Here is a 21356-nt window from a genome sequence, read left to right on the forward strand (position 1 = left end):
AACCCTCTGTTGAAGAGTGCAAGGCCTCAGCACTATGTCCTGGTGAGGGCAGCTCTGCTGCAGCAAGTTCGGCTGCAAGCAACACAACCAAAGAGCTTATGGGATCAATTCATTTCGGTTTTCTTGAAGCGAAAAGTTATTCACCACTTCAAATTTTAGAGGAAGCAAGAAATGTTCACGATCTGAAGTGACTTTGGGGAAGAGTAAATAGTTGCAGGATGTAGGTGTTACAACATTGACATTCTTGAAGCGGACAACTACGACACTTTTAACAATAATGCGCAAACAACTATGTACTGCTCCATCATATCCTTCCCAGCACAAGACAAGAGTGCAGACGAGCATCTCTGTTGAAAAGAGCCTGGAGATATTTTTTTAATACGAATGAACAGGCTGCTATCAATAAATAAAGATGCTGTACACAATATGGTTCGACAATAAATCCGTGAAATTGCACAAAAAAAAAAAGAGGCGGTCCTTCAGGAAAGATAGAGGTCCTTCATAAAAAGGAAGAAGATAGACATCATGAAGTGTAATTGTGTTGTTTAATTATTGCTATCATTATCAACAAATGAATGACAGTGTTATTAAGATACAAGGAACAAATCAACAGAATGCACACAAGGGTGTGTTGAAAAGTAAAGCCTCCAAATATTTTCCTCCAAAACAGGTAAAGATATTCCAGATAATAACATCAATCTTAATTCTACCATGATGAATATTTATGTCTCAACATAATCACCGCTGCGCTCCACACAATTCTGCCAACGTTCAAGCCGTTTCCTGATACTGTCACGATGGAACTGTGCGTACTGCTGACTAACTAGCTCTTCACAGCGGCCTTGACATCGTTGGAAGAAAGATGTTTTCCAAGAAGGTGTTCCTTAAGTTTGGGGAAGACATGAAATTATGGCAGAGTCATGTCATGGCTGGTGATCCTTTGTGGTGGAACTGCGTTGCCATTTATAATTCTGAGGATCAGAATGGTGCACCCACCTCTCATTTCCACTCATATTCAGTCACCTCATCCCCAGTCAGTCATCCCAACTCTCATCTCCAGCACTTTAGACTTCACAGTACTGACAACGTCGTGTTGCCCTCTGCCATCTTGACTGATGTACCACTGACACCTCTAGTGTCAGAACCACGAAATTTCACAACCATGGAGGGAATAACTCATGTGTGGATTTGTTTCATTCAAATATCTTCCCTGTTTTGGAGAAAATGAAGAAGAGGCATGACTTTCTAGTGTGTGTGTATATGTGTGTGTGTGTGTGTGTGTGTGTGTGTGTGTGTGTGTGTGCACGTGTAAATATATACTGCAAAAGAGAAATAAGAACATCATGATGCAAGTAGAGACTGGAACACTAAAGTGGCTGCTTGAATATAATAGAATGGTGTTATTTTAATAAAAGAAGAAACTTTTTCCCACTGGTAGTAACAATTCCAATTAAGTAGTCACAAGAGCCACTCAGAGTGAGTTTGTGTGAATCACATCCTTAAGAAGAACACCGATTGAGATTTGGAGGTGAGGATGTTGGTGTGTGGAGAAGGGGGAGTAGTTGGAGAGAAGGGATGGAGGGCAGGGGTGGTAAAGAAAGAAAAGGCAAGAAAGGAGCAGAGAACACAAGAGTGATAGAGGGAGTGAGACGCAAAGAAAGTGAAGAGGAGGAGGAGAGGAGGAGAGGAGGAGAAGAATGATATGAAAAGTTGGTTGGGGTGAAAATAGAGAGAAGTTTAACCACTGTGGGAATCAGCAAAATAATTTGTGTGATCAGCAAACGGGGGGAAAAAAAACATTATTCTGAGATTAAGGGGGAGGATGAAGTAAAGGAAGGGAGATGGGAAGGATGACAGAACCTTTCTCGGTGCAGAGGCGCTTGTAAGCATCGGTCTTAGCAAGGCTCGACTCGTGGACGACCTTGGAGCCCAGTTTAATGACCAGGTCCAAGGAGCCCGAATTCAGGGCTCCACATCGCTGGTGCAGCAATGTCAACAACTGGGCAAGGGTAAGTTCCAGTGGCAATGACCCTGAGGGTGTCAACAGAATACGATCAGCATGTACAGAATCGACACTTGCGGTGTTTCTATCAGCCATTGACTTGCAATATTATGAGTAGTATTTGCAAATGGAGCAGCTAACCAAAAGTGAGCTTTGTTCGTTTTCATCAAGTTTTTGATAAGTTTTAATAAATGCTTTAAGATGTTCACATTACGTTCTGTTAACAGGTTAAAAAAAACAATGACCTGCTTTAAGCCAACATGACTTAATTACACAATTTTTTTGCAGTGGCCTAAAGCTTGGTGGAGGTGCTTGCACACAAGTCAGTCACAAGACAAATAAATCAAGAGATGTCAATGTACTTTTGCATGAATTATAAGGACATTAGAAAACAACGGGCAAATTAACACATGAACCTCGGATGCCATAATCATGAGATAAGTTCTTCTTTGTTCGTATGCAGCACAAGGCTGCGGGGTAGCATCATTGGCCGAAGGTGCAGCTGGCTATGCCGCTGATGCAATGCCCTCTGTTGGTTAGGGCAGGAATTTGTAATTTGTTCATGGTGCCGGCGATAGCTCACCTACTCCTCGCAAATGACACCGTGGGATCTTCAACCCTTTGAACCCTGAGCTCCTTGGACTTTCGGCTCTTCCACCCTGGGCTCCCTGGAGAAAGATCTGGCCACTTGGGTATGTGGAGGTTTGAATAGCAGCTGGTAAAACAGCCACCAGGGTTCAAAGGGTTAACGTCCACTAACTAATACTGGCAGAAGGGACAACCATTTAATGTCCATCCGAGGGACAGCACGCACATTGATGAATCACCCTACCTGTGAAACACCAGGATGATAGTTTATAGCTGGGTCGGGATTCAAACCCAAACTAAACAGCTTGGAAGCAAGTGTGCGTATAATCTGGTGGCAGACCACAAAAGTGTGGTTTGTAGTCTATAAAATGTTTTATTCTTGTTTTAGTACAGCTGACCCTACTTAATGATCATAAATCACTGTGTGCAAACTTGGCACCATTGAGGAATTTTTTTTTTTTAATGAAGAATTCAAAATGGCCACCACCAAAATAGCTTTCTTCCAATAACCCAGCCTATCTTAGACAAAGAGACTTCATGCTGATGGCAAAACCCATGTTTTAAAGGTCTAGGAACCCAATAAATACATCACTATAGCCTAAAATGTCATTACAAACACTTTCCAAATGTTTTCATACAAAAAAATGTATCCTAATACTGCTTTTCGAGAAAAAAAACTCCGTCAACAGTGAAAATGGACACATTTTTGGGAAAAACTAAACATTAAATTTTATATATTCCAAGCGTACAGAGATATTATGTTTTTAAATAAGCAACACCATATATGGTGTCAACACTTTTTTTTTTAAAGGACAAGCCTTTTGTGATATGTCATTTTTCCGTAATAAATTCTGCACGAACCTTAACCTCAATACAAAACCCGATAAAATATAGCACGACTACCAGTTCAAAGGTATAGATTACTTCACTTTTATCTTACCGATTCATTCATCATGTACAAATTATATTCCACACTGTGGAAGAAATATAGAAATTTAACAATTTGCTATGTTGGCAGCAAATTTAAAATGCCATTTATTATCATAATCAGGCCTTTCAATGTCCTAAACTTCAGTTTCTTTGTCGTGTTCATTGCTATCATCATCCACTGAAACAGCAGTGAGGGTACGTACATTCCTGGACTCCTCATTGCTATGACAAGCACAGAACATTGAACATGACAGCTGTGCTGCAGAGCAGCTGCAAAGGGATGTTGAACATGGTCGTGAAAAAGTGCTTCCACAACTTATCATCTTCAACACCCGACTGGTGCAGGGGACACATCTGGTGGCAACGCAATTATCATATCTATCAATGGTATGTATATACAGCCTCGGTTTTGAGTTTGACTGCACGGCCTTGTTCTCTGGAACGACTGGTGTTAAAACCACTGAACTCAGTCGGGCGTGTTTGGTGCAGACACATCTTTCATAATTGTGAAATCAGTTTATTTCGCTCTTACAACACAGATCTGATGTATGGCCAGCACTTTGAGTGGCAATGGAGAATGGGTGGCTGCATGGACCGGTATCTGTGGGCTATCGTAACGATGTACTGGTACATCAGGTGGAGCATCTTCGGTCATCTGACATTTTCAGACGTTGATTTTGATCGACTCTGTTGTGCTATGCTCATATCAATGCTGTTGTAACTCGGTGATGAGGATTGCTATGGCATGGCCATGAGTGGTTTGCAGTCCATTCTGTAACGAGATGTCGGCATCGAAGTTGTCTGCAACAACTTAGACCAATCCCACAACATCATGTGATATGGCCAAATGCTCCTTGCTCTTTGCAGCAGCATGTGCTCCTGAAGCTTTGAATCTAAGCACCTCGTCGTATTATGAGGATACCCCAAAGTCATACAGCAGTTGAACTGTTACTTTCTCTCGCACCACTGCCCCTAGTGAAATCTGTAAAGAGGTTGGCTTGTTCGTGATATTACTTCTCACCAGGTTTCCTGCCATAACTGCTGGTAGAGTAGATTCCAATTTCAGGATAATGAGAGACAGCAGTCTCAATATTGTCGGGCTGGTCTCTGCCAAAGCATCATCTAGGCATATTCTGGTGTCATATGTTGACTGATCACATTTGAACTGTTGTGATTCTCCAACAATCTTTTTGGCTACTTTTCTCAGAGCCATGTCCACATCATCTGTATCATCATCATTGCCCACCAGATTCAGGTAACTTGAAGCTTGGGTCTTGAAGACAAGGATGCTGGCAACACTGTCACCTGAGAGAATAAGAATCTCTGGTCCAAATCTCTCCGACAGGTGCTTCATCAACAGGCATCATGATGACAACACCCCCTTGCCTGATCAATTCCAATAGAGTTCCAGACGTTGATTTTGACGTCATGCAACCCTAATATCATTGACCTCCAATTTTAATGATTCATTGCAGGACCACCTTGATGCTCTGAAGCCTTTGCGTTGCTTCTGAATATTGATATGCAGTCTTTATGGCATTGAGCAACTGCTGCATGCAGGTCACTAACAGAAGACTGAACTTGTTGCCCAACTTGATGCACCCATTCATCATCTTTCTGATCAGACATCTCGACAAGAACTTCCTTGAAAGTCTTGTACGAATCCCCATGGTATGCAATTCTACATTGCACGATTGTGTGCAAACAATCTGGATGGTGTGGATGAGGTTCAGATAAACATTTCTCTCCACAGAAAAGGCATTGCTCTCAAAAGTTGGTGGGGTTTCTGCTACTCCTGGAACAGTGGAACGTATTACGTCAAGACGTACCAGGAAGTAAGTACAGTAGGTTTTAACTTTTAACACCCAGCATCTGGTAACTTTTACACTTCAGGACTGGTCTCCTATATCCAGCTGGGAAATTGGAAATCAGCCAATATCAGAGCATTTAAAAAAAAGGTGCAAAAACAGATCCCCTTTACTACAGACCAATTAACTTCCAATCATCAGCAAGGTCATGGAATCAATTATCACAGTTGACATTAAATCATTCCATTTTTCATTTCAGATCACCAATTTGGATTCAGACCTGGTCACTTTACCTTAGACATATGTTTCTATTCTCCCAACAATGGTGAAGCCCTCAATATCAGACATGAGATCAGGGCCGTCTCTCTGGACATATCTCGAACTGTTGATACAATCTGGCATCCTGCCTTATGCCTGGTGTTGGCTTAATGGTTAGGGTGGTGGACGTGGGATCCAAGGATCCTGAGTTCAAATCCCCCTCGGCTGTTGAATTAATACCAGGTGGAGTTGACGCTGCCTGTCATCCTTCTGAGGTTGGCAAAATGAGTGACAGCTTGCTGGTATCCTGTGTAGGAGTGGAGACCCGTGCAGGATTGTACTCAATAGCCAAGGAGACTGCTTAAGCAGCACCAACGTTCTGCACAGAGTATGGTCCTAATGGATGGATGGATGGATGGGATGATTGAGCCATTTGAGTAACCTGCGTCAGAGTGGCAACACATCCAGGATTGTGTCCAATAGCCCAGCAGACTGCTTAGGCAGCACCAACGCTCTGCACAGAGTTTGGTCCAAATGGATGGATGGATCCTGCCTTGCTCTCCAAAGTGTCTACCTATGGAATCCAAGGCCAACTCCACTCTTGAATTACTGACTTCCTCCACTCTCATAGTTAAAGTTTGGCTCTCAATGGACCCCTTTCATCTCCTCTCCCTGCCAAGGCTAGAGTATCCCAAGGCAGTGTTCGAGGCCCCATATTATTCCTAATCTTCATCAGTGATCTCACTGACTCTCTGGAAAATCCTCTTTATCTCCTTGGTGATGACTCCACTCTCTGCCGTGACATCTCTCATCCTTCCGACAGACAGGTAGCAGCCTCTTCCCTCTCCTCACACCTTGACAAAATCACAAACTGGTCAAACACAATTTTGCTTATGTATACAGTACATCTTGTCCACCCTTTTCATTTTCCCTTACCCTCACCGTTACCTGCATCCCTCGTTTGTCCATCTTCGACGACTTTCTCCCTCCCCCCCTGCTGCTGTTGTTTCCCTTTTCTCCTGCTGTTCCCTTTGTTGTGTGTCATCATGATTTGTTCTGTGTAATTGCTCTTCCATGAGCCTAGACCATGTTTAAATTTTTTTTTTTTTTAAACGATGCCCGACATTTGCGGTATATTTCAGGAACGTATCACCCACGAATAGCGGGGTCCGACAGTATATTATAATATGGTTTTTAATGCCACCTATAAGTTTACCTGTAATCATGTTCTATTTGTTAATGTAGTTTATCACCCCTGCATTTGCTGGCTGCCTTTAAATGTTCAACACCAACATCATTAAAACCACTACTACTACGACTATGACTACTACAGTTCAAATACGGTTGCAAGAAGCATTTTTATGGTCGTATCTGAAATTAGAAACATGCAATATTTCGACCCTTCACCAATAGTACAAAGTTATACTGGTTGCAAGAAACAGCAATTATTTCACATTTCATTATTCTCAGCCACCACCACATCAATATCTATAAGAAAGAGTAAACCAAGCAGAGAATTCCCATCCTTGGAATTCCTTTTCCAACTGATGCTGAAATGACTATCGGTAGCATAATGCAGATAAAATGACATTTCATAATAAACAGGACATCATGGTGGAACATGTATCAACAAAGATGTGTCAAACAAATTTGTATCATTATATATATATATATTTTTTTTTTAAATTACTATTATTATTGTACAAATCACATGCTATGATTATTTTTGTTTATAATAGCATCCCAAGAGTAAGATAATATAATGAAGGTTTTACCACAAAAACAAGTCTGTGAATAGACTGAGCAATAGATAATATGCTCATCATGGCATTGTGTCAACATAAATTTACATTTTTTTTTTGTATGAAAACTGTCAGAAAGTATTTATAATGACATTGTAGACCCTAGCGATGTATTTTATTGAGTTCCTAGACCTTTAAAACATGGGTTTTGCCATCAAAAGGAAGTCTCTATGTCTAATATAGGTCGAGTTATTGGAAGAAAGGTATTCCGGTGGTGGACATTATTTTGAATTCTTCAAGAAAAAAAAAAATTCCCCAAGGGTGCCAACTTGGCACTTGGCTGATTTATGATCAGACCTCAAAACCACATTCTGCCAACAGACGAGGACCTCAAGGCCATCCTGTTAGCGCATGAGCGAAGTTATCAAATAGGAAGAGAGGCAAACCCAGGTTAAGCTCAGTACAATCAGATGAGACAAATCCATGCATTTGGGGCTTGTGAGAGAGAGAGTATAGATCACAAACAAATTTAAATTTCTGCTTCAATACCAACCAGCTTTGGACGTATATTTCTTTTTTGAGCCAAAAGTGCATGAATTAATGTTCACTAATTTTCTCAACAGATTGGGTTGAGAGAAAAACTCGTTTAAATGCCAAAGTGCAGTGTTGTTGCAAATCATACTTAGCAAGCATACAGTTCAGCTTGATGACCATGTTTCGGTTCTGGGGTTGAAGGTGTTGAAAAATGACCGTTTTTACAGCCATTTTTCCCTGCTGTGCAGGGGTTGGGCTTTTTCTTGAGGAAATGTTTTATGGCCGGATGCCCTTCCTGACGCCAACCCTGGTCGCCTCTTACGACACACAGGGATATGGTACACCTATTCTAACCGGGGCATACACCGGGACCAGTACACTGGCACTCATTTCGCCGACCTCGGAAGGATGACAGGCTGAGTCAACCCCCTGGTGTTAATTCAGCAGCCAACGGGGCTTGAACTCAGGACCCTGGGATCCCAAGCCGCCACCCTAACCACTAAGCCAACACCAGGCTTCGGTTGAAGGTGTTGGACGTTGGTTATTATCTGCTGCCTCACAGCTTTCCCTTTGTCCTGGCCACTCCCAGCTTCAACCCACCTGACCCTCTTGCAGCTTCCCTCTTTCCCTGCCGCTCTCAGCTATAAACTCACCCAACCCTGTAATACGGTCTCTTATCTCTTATCTCACCCAATATGGTCTCTTATCTCCATCACAGCTGATATTGACATGGCCAGGGAATTCTTCCACAGAAGCCTGCTCTCTCTTCTGGACGGATTTATCCAATCTCGTCTGCAGTTATCACCATTCTCTCGCCCATGGTACGCCAAATCCTATGATGAGGGAATTGCATTCAAACAACCTGCTTCTGTTTCTGGAAGGCAAATTCGACTGAAAGAAACCTCAGATCACTCCACAAAGCTCACAAAAAGTGTGTTCACTTGAGAGTGAACCAGAAAATAAAAGCTGGCCAATTCCTCAAGTCTGAATTTTAAAACCTGTCTACTTCCACAAAAACCTAGTGGCACCTTGTCAAGTCTGTCTCTGGAGTATTCTCCTCCTCCATCCATTCCCTCAGTTCAAATGGCAAAACAGCCGACTCGCCTCGTGAGAAAGCCGAATACCTAAATTCTATGTTGGCTTCCAAATATCGTGTCCCAACCCTTCACTCCCTGTTCTCACCTCACCCAGTAGTATCCCACTGCTTTTGGCCTCTGTGACGTTCTCCCCTGAGAAGTTCAAAAAAGTTTCTTTCATCCCTCAACTATGATTCTACAACTGAACCTGACAGCTCAGAGCACCTGTCCTAAAAACTTGGTCTGCTGCTTTTGCACATTCTCTTTCTGCTCTATTCACCCTATCATTTGCCCAAGATCATCTTCCATCTACCTTGAAGTCAGCCAACATCACTACATCACAAAAACCGATCCACTTTGCTACAGACCTATCAGTTTTCTTCAAATCATCATCAATGTCACGGAATCCATCATCGCAGTTGACATTAAATCCTTTCGTTTCTCCAATAGCCTGATATCAGACCGGGTTACTCTACCCTGAACATGCTGCTTCTGCTCTCCCAACAATTGATGGAGTAGTGCAATCCCAGACATTAGATCAGGGCTGTCTCGTCTCTCTGGACTTATCTCAAGCATTTGATACAGTCTGACAATCCGCCTTGCTCTCAAAATTATTTGTCTCTGACGTCCAAGGATATCTCCTCCTCTACTCCCATAGCCAATGAGTAGCTCTCATTGGGCTCCGCTCATCTCCTCTCCCTGTCAAGGCTGGAGTGCCCCCATGGAAGTGGCTTGGGCTCAGTCCAATGTCCTAATGTTCATCAACAATCTTTCTGACTCTGGAAAATCTTCCTTATCTCTTTGATAATGACTCCAACCTCTGCCATAGCATCCTCATCCTTCAGACAAGCAGGCAGGAGCCCATTTCCTTGATGTAAGCCTTGATATAATCACAAGCTCGTCCTACAATTGGAATATCTCATTTAATCCTAACAAATCTAACTCACTCTGTTTCTCTGAAAGGACCGTCTGGTGAATCCTCCTGTCACCTTCATCAACAATCCTCTTGAACAAGTTAAATTCACTCAAAAATTTGGGCCTCACCATCAGTCAAAATCCTACTTGGGCAAACCACATATCTATGTTTGCCTCCAAAGAAAACCACTGATTGGGCATACTCTATTGTGCAGTGTCTTTCCTTGGCACATCTGAACTTTTATCTACTTCCAAGGCCTTCATCAGAAGCTTGAATAAGTACTGCTCTACTCTTTGGGCTGGTGCCCTTCCTTACTCCCTGGTCAGCTTGATGCCATGGAAATCAAGATCTTTGAAATAAATGGTATGTCCCACGATGAGGTTGAGTCTCTGTGCCAATTACTTTCGCATCGCAGACAGGTCCGATGGTCTCCCTATCTTCTACCGCCCCCTTGAATTTCCTCAATCTGTTCAATCTAATTCTTCCCTCCACAGCTTCAAAACCACTGTTCACCACTATCTCAGGGCATCCCCCATCCACAACCATGATCTTTTCTACCCTCATGAACCCCACCGAAGCCTACATCTTTCTGGCTTTCCAGGTTCCCAGGTTTTCCCCACTCCTTCACGCTCTTCATTTTTTATTTTTGTTCCCCAGTTTTTCTTTCCACTTCTCTGGTTGAGAGCAGGTATCTGTATCCATATTGTTCACCTTATGTACTCCTCCCCTTGATATCATTCGTCCCTATGCCCCTTATTACCTCTACTTTGTTCCTCAACCCTGCTGTTAGTGTGCCCTCCCGCCTCCCTCCTCTTTCTACTGCTGTTTTTGTTCTGTGTTTTACCTCCAACATGAGCATGGACAAAAAAATACCGTATGATGGGGCTTATTCCTAACAAACAAAAAAACGATGAACATACATCAAACGTATTAAACGTGAGGGAAAAGGAAAGACAAACAGTAAGACAAATACAAGCACAAACATCATCTCCAAATGACAAAGATAATTATCATAAGTGTGAAAACAAACATACAAATAAAAGACCCGTATCTTGCCAAAAGGTGACCACGTGTGACTTCTTTAAGGTCACACTGAGGTGAACAGAGCTGCTATCCACCAGGAGCGACTCCTTGAGGAATATCTGCCTACGAGAGATTCCCATGAGAATCGTTCTCCAGAGTAACCATGAAAAATATGCGTTTGCCTCATAAAGTCACCAAATGATGTCATAATGTTTCAAGCTTGACATATCTAGAAAGCACTCGTCGAGGTGTTCAATTTGAGGTACTACACGATATGGTTCCTAAAACTTGAAAATTTGACCTTGGGGTCAAATATGTTTGACCTTAGGCGCAAACCATGAAGGTCAAGGCCAATCGGCACCAAAAATTAATCAGCTGAGCACCAGACCATGAACTAAATTCCCATGAAGTTTGAAGACGATCCGATCAAAATTACTCAAAAAATAAGGGTTTCGTCGACTCCCCTGATTTGCGACAAAGTGAATAAAAATTTGCGACAAAAACTTCGTTTTGGCAAGATAAAAAACACACAAACACACAAGAATAAATTCATGAAAATGTTTCAAATTTTAACAAGAAATATTATCATTGGGTTCTGCCTATGTCTCTCATTACCTCCACCAGCAAAGTGTGAAGGTGGTTATGTTTTCACCCCTTTCTATCTGTTTGTCTGTTTGTTTGTGTGCAGGATATCTGAAAAAATTGTGGACAGATTCAAATGAAATTTCATGGACAAGTTTGGTGTGTGAAAAGGACGAACCGATTCGATTTTGGTGAAAATCCGGATACGGACACTATAATTTTTTCATTGAGAGATCATTAAAAGGGCAAAAAACAATAACTAGCACGGTATCTCAAAAAGTTGTGTCCAAATTCAGACGAAACTTTTTGAACAGGTTGGGTGTGCGTCAAGGACAAATTGCTTCGATTTTGTTGAAGATCCAAATTCAGATCCAGATACAAGAAATATTTCATTTTTACAGTGATTCATCATTGAGAGATGAGGCTAAAACGATATGTAGCACAATACAGCATCTCAAAAAGACATTGGGCTCGATATGTTCCACTGGATCAGGCATTGCGTGGTAGAGGTATGCGCTCTACCGAGTGCCCTTCTAGTTCTTCTCTGTTTTTCTCTTTCCAGAGGAAGGTGATGAAACAAAGACCTTGTACAATCCAAAGTAGCACGTAAAAAATGCAGCATGGTTTGAAGGGATTCACTCAGTAATGGTTGCAAAACCATGTTTTAGGCAGGTGGAACAAATTAATGAAAATCAACTAAAAACAATTTACAGAATTCATGGTGGTGCCATTGAATGTGGATAAACATTTCCACTGCGTTGGCCTCATGCCAAAACAGGGAGAAACTAGAGGGGGAACACTCGGTAGAGTGCAAAACCTCCGCCGCCAATACTGCTCGGTCACTCAAGTGAACCTGATATCCCATTCATTCAATTTGACGTCAAACAGCGCTCACAGAGTTATAGTTTGCAACTTTCCCTTTTACTTTTAACTTTTACAGACTCAATTCATTCGTCATTACTAGATTCCTTGAGACAGAATTTGATTTTACGTGGGTATATCCACCTGAAGTTCCAAAATCAGCCGCAATTATAATTTTGGCATGTTTTTTGTTGGTAATCACTTTTAACATGTAGAAATGCAAAAAAAAAAAAAAAATCGAAATTTTGTTGAAAAAAAAGTTGCAAAAATTTTTTTTTCTCTAACAATTTTTTTTGGGGTTGGAAATCACTTAAAACATGTAGAAATGCAAAAAAAAAAAATTCAAATATTTTTTCAAAATTCCGCCATAGCGGCCATATTGGATTTTGGACCAAGTCCAAAATCTAATGGCATGATCCTTGGACCATACCTAATCCCCCCACCAAGTTTCGTCGAAATCCGTCGAGGAGTTTTTCCGTAATATTGTTCACAAACAAACAAACAAACAGAAAGGGGTGAAAACAGTAACCTCTGATCTTCGATGGCGGAGGTTAATGAAGAAAGCAATTGTAGAAGTTCTTGGAGATTCCGTAACATCTCAAAAAAAAAAAAAAAATGTCAGTTTCAGACAGAACTTTTGGAGCTGAACATGTCAAAGATCTTGGATGACAGAATTTTGAAAGAAGCAAAGCTGCATCTTGACAAGCTTCGCATTTTCCACAAGATTAACAGCTATTCACATGTCATTTAGTGGGCACGTGCAGGAGATAATCAAACAAGATAACACTTTTCTTGATCATCTCTTGTTCAGTGATGGGGGGCAACTTTTAATTTGGACAGAAATTTGTGAACGAGAATTTCAGTCAATCTCTGAAGAAATGCAACACAAAATACAAGGGAATAAATGGACAGGAAAAGAGTAGAAAGAGAGAGGAAGAGAGTTTAGTAAACTGAATACAAGACGTTTGGGTTAAGATTAGGATTAATAGGGTAGAAAGGATTGCATGTCGGGATGGGGGTGATGTGACATTGTGGCGTGTCGCTTGCTTGAAACCCTGGAGGGAAGAATGGGATTAATCAGCCTCAGGAAGGTAATGCTACAAACAGGAGAAAAGAGGAACAAAGGAGTAAGGGTGTGCAGTAAGCCTGAATTTTGTCAGTTTAATCAGAAGGGGGTGAAGAGAAGAATGCATGGATGGCTGAGGATCTGGAAATTATCAGAGGGATTAGAGAGCAGAAGGGAGATGGGTAAAAATCAGAGAAGACACCAGCCTATCTGCGAGATGAGAGAAATGGGCCATGTGCTTCAGCCGCTTTGTAGGATATCTATCTATAATTCCAGCAGTGTGTGTGTGTGTGTGTGTGTGTGTGTGTGTGTGTGTGTGTGTGTGTGTGTGTGTGTGTGTGTGTGTGTGTGTGTGTGTGTGTGTGTGTGTGTGTGTGTGTGTGTGTGTGTGTGTGTGTGTGTGTGTGTGTGTGTGTGTGTGTGTGTGTGTGTGTGTGTGTGAGACCGCTGTTTCTCGACAACCACTGGTCCGATCTAATTGAAACTTGCCAGGTATATTGCTGGGGACCTGAGTATGTGCCTTTTCAAGGTTTTATATTAATCGGACAAGTGCCTCCCAAGTTATGGCCATTTATTTACCAAACCAATGACAAGACACGTTGCTGCGTGGGCGTGGCCGATGGGGAAGGGAAGCTCAGCCGCGGTCCCCATTACGGGTTACAACGTAGGGCTTCCGGAGAGTGATGACTGCGTGTATTCTAATAATTTATCGATTTCTTATGCGCATTTACAGATAAACACAATGCCCCAAGTTATGATCGTTTTCATATTAAACGGTGCATAAATTTCGGTAACATCAGAGTGAGCTGGTGTGCTCCGAACCAGGAAGTAATTATTTTTTCTCTCTTCTCTTCTCTTTTTCCTTGCGATGACATTGCGAAAAGGTAAAATACGTTGGCGCTAATTGAATACTTGGGCATTAAAACTAAATTGCGAATAATCGCAGCTGTGAATAATATGCGAACTTCCGGGCCACGCACATACGGGCACGCGAGAGCGAAGAAACGGCCTGTGTTGTTGTTGTTTGTTGCTCGTGGTTTGAATATTTATTTATTATTATTATTATTATATATATTTTTTTTTTTACGGGCACGTACTAGTTCCTTTAATGCTGAAAGCTTTAGATTTCACCTCATACATGACAGACATGTGATGCTGAGGTACCAGCTTCGAGCAAAGTAACACTCCATTACAGATATGGAGAATGGGGGTGTATGTGTGTATGTGTGTATGTGTGTCATTGGTTGTTTTCTCCACATGTGGGTTTCAGGAAGTGGAATGGAGTCCTCCCAGGCCTCGAAGCATCCACCTCTGTTTTGACAAAGGATCATGATTCATGGAACAAGCTATGAAGTTTTCATTTTCTCAACGTTTTGTGCCGAGGGCTCTTTCCAGGATCGTCACTGAGACCCGACAGCCTCCAACTGTAGTTTATTTGTAGTAATATTCCCAGAGATGTTTTTTTTAAGATATCCTTGAGGTTCTTCTTTGTCATTCCCATTGCTCCAATTATATCACTGGTACAATTTCAGTATTCTTCAGGTTCCAGGATCTTTTCACTTCATTTTTGAGATCTTGGTATTTGTTCATTTTCTTGATTTCTGCATTGTTTATGCCAGAATCACTGGGTATTGACACTTCAATTAGCAATGACGCCTTTTCCTTTTTCTGTTCGTACTATATCCAGTCGCAATGCTTTGTTTTCTATGTTAACGCTCGATGGGATCATCAGATCGTGCGTGAGCATTACTTCCTTGGTTTCAATTTCCGCTTTTGGTTCATGTTTCCACGAGTATTCTGAAACGAACATATTTAAATTTCTGCAGATGTGCCAGTGGATTACTCTACACACCTTGTTGTACATACCTTATTGTGCCTTTGTGTGTACAGCTGTTCTGACATGAGTTTTTTCCTTTGTTGAAGCTGTTCTGACAAGAGTTTTTTTATTTTCCTTTGTTACCTTCTTTGTTGAAGCTCAGAAAAGCTAATAATTCCACACTATATCTGTCCTGTTTTTCTGTTATTGTTTCTTCCACGTGTTAATTCTGTTGTGAACCCATTCCCATGTTGTATAAATAAGTGTTTAGTGTGTATTGTTGAATCCGAGATTTTGTGTGGAAAGAGATGGAGGAGGGGAGGGAGGAACACGCCAACAGACGGGTACATGGACAAAATAGAGGAAGACTGGCAGGAATAAGGGCCATGGGAAAGAATGAGAGTAATGGGAGGACACAGGGTGCAAACAAGCCCGATACAGGCCCAAACTCTACATCACAGAAGTAGAAGGGAAAACTGAAGCAGAAGCAGAAATGCAAGAAAAATTTTTAAGAGGAGTGTGAGGGAGCAGAGGGAGGGAGGGGGGAACTCAGTAACCTGCAAACCCAGAGAGGTGGCCTTGTGGGGGGTTAATGAGGGTAGAAAAGATTATGGTTGTAGATGGGGGACAGCTATCTTGAAGCCCTGGAGAAAAGAAAGAGATTGAACAGACCGAGTAAGTTGGTTCCAGAGGTGGGGGTAAAAAAAGAGGAAGGAATGAGCAGAGGTGAGCAGCGAGCCTATATTTTGGAAGTTTCACCAGAAGACGGTTACTGACAGACGTCCTGCAAGAACTTTGGGAGAGGAGAGCAGGGAGAGGAAGAGGAGTGGGGGTGGGGACAAAACACGGAAAGGGCAGAGGGTGAAAGATGAGAAAGAAGGTGGTTAAGAAGACAGAGATCATTGACCTGTCTGCGATGTTAAAGTATTAGGCCCAAAGGCTCGGCTTCAACGTGGAAGATACAAATTATTTTAAAAGGACGTGGTTTTGATGGTGTCGAGCTGAGAAAGGTGTGAGGCAGCAGCACTAGCCCAAATAAGAGAACAATACGACATCAAGCTGCAGATGAAGGCCTTGTAATTAGATAAAGGTCCAAGCAGAGACTTTGCACAATGGAGGAGATGCCGAGTCGGTGTTTGGCTTTCGAGGTCAACTTTGATTTGTGGTTTGCCCAAGAAAGATCATGGCTATTGATAAGGCCCAAAGGTTTCAGTGATTCAACTTTTTCAAGAGGATTGCGAAGGAAGATGAAGCTGAGTGTCCCATGATGAAGCTGAGGACAGGGGCCGATCACTTGGGCATCGCAGACAGGTCAGTGATATCTCTGCCTTCAAACGCCTCCTTTCTAGTCTTGCACCCTCTGCTCATTCTGTGATTCCCCTTCCCTACCCCCCCCCCCCACCAGGTTTCTGCAGAGCACAAATGGTCCACCATCAACCCCTTCTGGTGAAACTACCTAAATACAGGATCACTACTCACCTTCACTCATTCATGCCATTTCTCCTATAATCTGACCTAATACCATTAGTTTGGATTCAGACCCGGTCATTCTACCCTGGACATGCTGTTTCTGCTCACCTAACAGTGTATGGAGGCCCTCAATCTCAGACATGACAGCCAATCACCACCATCCCAGATCGTCCCCCATTCCAAAACCATCACCTTTTCTCCCCTCATCCTTCAGGTATGCGTGCATCAGCCTCTTCCCTCTGCACAGACCTTGCTTGAATCATGACCCCATCCAACTATGAGAATAGGTCTTTAAATCCTTACAAATGTTACACTCCAACTCTGTCTCCGCAAAAAAATTATTAAAACCACCAAGTAAACCCTCTATACTTTTTTGTATACAGGTCATGGTGTTAGATGAGGTCATGGGGGAAAAGGAAGGGTTGGATGTCAACTGCAATGATTCCATGGCCTTGCTAAGGATTGGAAGTAAGATCTCTCACCGGAGGCAAGTCGATGGTCTTTTTGTCTTCTGCAGTTTCCTCTCCAGCCTCGCTCCCCCCTGCTCTGACTGAGATATGTCCCTGTCGTGTAACGACCTGAAAGTCCTTGTAGTGTCCATCTTGTTTACCTGTGTACCCCACACCATCCCTCTCCCTTCCACAGATCTCCTCATGTCTCTGTTCCACACTGTTTTCCTTCCCTCTCCCACCCTTCTTGTCTCCTGCTCCCCTTGTTGTGCATTTCTGTGTGTTATCTCTCATTCGAGCCTCGATAGTGCATACCAAAAAATAAATAAATAAAGGCTTATAGGTCTGCAGGTAAGAGGATCTGTTTTTTTACATCTTGTTTGGGTAATGTAGTGCAACTAACTGACTTCAAAGCAGAAGGATGATGGAGGACATAGGGCAAACAGAGCAGAAAGAGGATGTGCAATAATGGCAGAGCAGGTTTTTCAGACAAAACAGTATTTGGAGAACAAGGTTACAGCTTGTGTGCCGCAAGTGTTACAATGGCCACCCCACAGTCTGGACATATGTCCCATCGAAGCCATATGGGATTACCTGGAAACGCAGAACAAGAGGAACTCAACTAACCTTACAGAACTGTGGATGTAGTTCAGGATATTTGGAACAACATTCCTGTAAGAATACTTCATTGGTATACAGGACACATGGGGAAAAAAGTGATGTCACTCAAGAAGGCAAAGGGTGGACACACAAAATATTTACTGTAGTCGATTATGTGAGAGCTGATTGGCTCTTCCCTCCATTCACAGGTGAGAGATGTGGGTGGGTCTTTATTTATTTCTTGATTGTGTTTGACGTTTGCACATGGTACATGCTTGGGAGCCTCATTGGTATGCATTGCTGTCTGCACGATCGCTGATGATTTGCCAATAAGCGATGAAACTGGTCTGATAGCTGAGGGGGTGTGTTGCATGGGATTCTCATTTGTGTACCATGTGTGAACATATTTATAGTTGTGGAGGAACTCTGGGAAGGGTTTGAAACAGCGTAGCACTTAGCTTGTGTCTGGTCCTTTTGGGTTGGTTGATGCAGAACTTTGGCTCGAGGAGTGTCGGAGGTGTCAATTATTTATATAATCCTAGCCACCTGGGTGTAGTGGAAATATATATGTATATATATATATATATATATATATATATATATATATATATATATATATATATATATATATATATATACACATATATATACACATATATATATAATACTATTTTTATTTTTCGCACGCACGCACGCGCGCACGCACGTACGCGCGCACGCACGCACGCACACACACACACGCACGCACACACCCACACACACGTACCCATCACCAGTGAGGGGAAAAGCTTGCAAAAGTACCATCCCCAGTGATGGAAAAAGTTTAAGTTAATCTTTCAATTTAAAACTATTTAATTGACTTTAAAAAGGTTAATTCGATGGCACTCTCAGTTTCACTCAGAGCAAAATCTACGAGCTACGTATACCGGCCACCGTGGTATGGAGGTGCAACATCGGACGGTGGAGGTTGGATTTATCCAAAAAGTGCGCAAAATATCCTGCTTGCAAAATAAAATTTGGCATCACCATCGTTACATCTGCCACCGAAGTGGACCAGAGGTAATGTTTTCACACCTGTCTGTCTGTCTTTGATATGTAAAAAAGTTGTGCCCAGATTTGGACGAAATTTGGTGGTTCTGAGTGTTATAAGGACAAATTGATTAGATTTTGGTGAAGATTCAGATTTGGACACGGATATCAAAAATTTTAAGTGATTCTTCACCATTGAGTTATAAGGCCAAAAACGATTACATAGCACAATATCTCAAAAAGTTGTGGATGGATTCGGTCGAAACTTAGTGGACATGAGTGTGTGACAAGGAAGAATCGATTAAATTTTGGTGAAGATCCGGATGAGTATTCGGATCCGAGAATTTTTTTATGTGATTCTTCACCAAGGAGTGATAGGGCGAAAAATGATATACAGTATAACATGATATCTCAAAAAGTTACAGACGGATTTGGACAAAATTTGGTGAACAGGTCGGGTGTGTGACAAAGAAATGTTCAAATTTGGTAAGGATCCGGATCCGGATCCGGATATGAAATTTTAAATTCCAATTCATTCGTCACCATTGAAAAATGGGGCCAAAAACGATATGTAGCACAATATTTTAAAAAGTTGCAGATGAGTTCAGACAAAACAAGATGGATGAGTTGGTTAGGTGAAAAGAACAAGCCGATTAGAATTTGGTTCAGGTCTGGATGCAGATTCAGCCCATCAGTGAGGTACAAAACGTAAACTGTTCAGCCTGGCAGAGGTATGCGCTCTACCAAGTGCCATTCTAGTTCATGAGTGTTCTCCCATAATTTCAAGAGTGAATGTTGAGCTTTTCAAGTGCAATGTGGGAAGCGGGCACCATAAACGGGAGACAGACTATTGCATGGACAGACAACACTGATCACAATATGTAAAAGATGATTTCCCTTCCAAGGAAGTTCAACACAGCAAGAGACTACTCGGCCCATCAAGCCTGCACAATGGCTACGAACCTCGACGACATTTTTTATTTGTACAGAGTCTACGCTTGTGGAAGATCTAGAACACTGAATCGATCAGGATGCAACAGGACAAAAGGAACAGTAAGTAGAGAGGGGGAACACTGACAGTGGAGTTGAAGGACAAAATAGATGGAGACTTGGACAAACAATGAGTATGGGGAGGAAGGGGTGGACAAGATAGCTACAGAAGGAAGCTTATTCCCTCTACTCCTCACACTACCCCCCCCCCTTTCTCGCACCCCCACTCTCCTCTCTTTCTCCCCCACCCCACCACCTTCTCACATCAACTACACCACCTTCCCCACCTTCCTGCCTATTAGGCATGAGCTTATAAGAGCTAGAGATTTGCACTGCAACCAATACCGGGAAGGAAATTTAACTCTTAATTTTATAGACCAGTGCAACCTGGAGACGGAAACATCCACAGATCATGCCACACATTAACCCGTCTTTGCTGCACAAAACAATTCAGGGAGTTGTGAAAAGTCACAATAACGCAAGAAACAGACCATCTCCTTCCAAATTTCAGCCAATATATCTTAAATTGGAAGAAAAATTTTGCTTACAACATTCTGGCTTTTTGGGTGACACCTCTTTTTCATGTTCTTCCACAACGCACCAATACAGTTTAATGATATGGCATGTGGAGCGCAACATCATTAAGCCAATCACAAAATTTTGGGCAACTACTTCTTCGGGAGAATTTCTGCGTTTTCAGTCCATAACCTGCCATCCCTCAACGGTCTGCCTCTTTCAAAAACACAACACCCACAATTTTGCTACGTGGACATATGTCATTAATTGAAAGGAAAAAAAAAATCACCGTAATTTTTCCCACCGTTTTATAATGACTGTATTAAGCTCTGAATCAATTTTTTTAATGAAGGTTTTGGCTCAAAGTAAAATGAAGAATCTTGGCCAAATGGAAGAACCATGTACACCAATATTCACCCTTTTCTGCTGCAAACCGTGCAGGGCACAGCTTTACCGTTTGAGTTGTGGTATTTTCACAACAAATAAGTACTGGGCTTTGACCTAATGTTGTGTGGAACACCATCTTTCTGTTTGTCAATCAACAAGGGAATGGGTATTTAAAATGACCCGACGATTGGAGATAACCCCAGTCACACGTACCATGCAGACAATGAACGTGTTGGTTAGATAACAGGAGGAAGTGGCGATTTGTCGAGCTGGCATGTTGTAAGGTTGCCACAGTTTTGGGAAGAAACAACCATTTAGAACACAGGTCACCCGGATGCTTTCATATGAACTGCATCTTCACAAAGATGATGAAAACGTTGATGAAAAAAAAAAAAAAGCAACTCAAAACAAAGTACGACGCTTTGTACAGTGCAGAGCGCTTAGCCGAACAGGATTTATCCCATTCGGTTTGGACAGAAGACGGGGTGTACAACTCGTCTCACCATGGGAAGAGTGAAAAGAAAAACTTACAGTTACATAAGCTGATGGATAGGCAAAGACAAGGAAATTACAGATGGTATTTTCCTTTCACAATTTTTTTTTTTTTTTAACGAATCCCAACAAAGCCAAATGAACAATCAATAATATATAATTAATGACATCATAAATAAAACACTGGAAAATGTCCAATGTTGAGAAATAATGAGCAATAT

At 42.0% G+C, this 21356-nt stretch overlaps 1 protein-coding gene across 11 annotated transcripts in view; it reads right to left on the minus strand.

Annotated features, from left to right (window-relative positions):
- The window catches only part of BIRC6 (baculoviral IAP repeat containing 6), a 443632-nt gene that overhangs the window by 220390 nt on the left and 201886 nt on the right, over nt 1-21356 (minus strand). For all 11 annotated transcript variants that reach the window (XM_085888090.1, XM_085888088.1, XM_085888086.1 and 8 more), the window contains 2 exons: nt 1861-2031; nt 1-72 (listed from right to left, as the gene is read on the minus strand). The exon at nt 1-72 is cut by the window's left edge and continues 125 nt beyond it. In XM_085888090.1, the coding sequence (XP_085744216.1) occupies nt 1-72; nt 1861-2031 (243 nt within the window). The remainder of the gene's footprint in view (nt 73-1860; nt 2032-21356) is intronic.

Source organism: Eptatretus burgeri, chromosome 7 (genome assembly GCF_056783735.1).
Source record: "Eptatretus burgeri isolate ZD-2024b chromosome 7, Ebu_testis_v1, whole genome shotgun sequence".
Classification (NCBI taxonomy): Eukaryota; Metazoa; Chordata; class Myxini; order Myxiniformes; family Myxinidae; genus Eptatretus; species Eptatretus burgeri.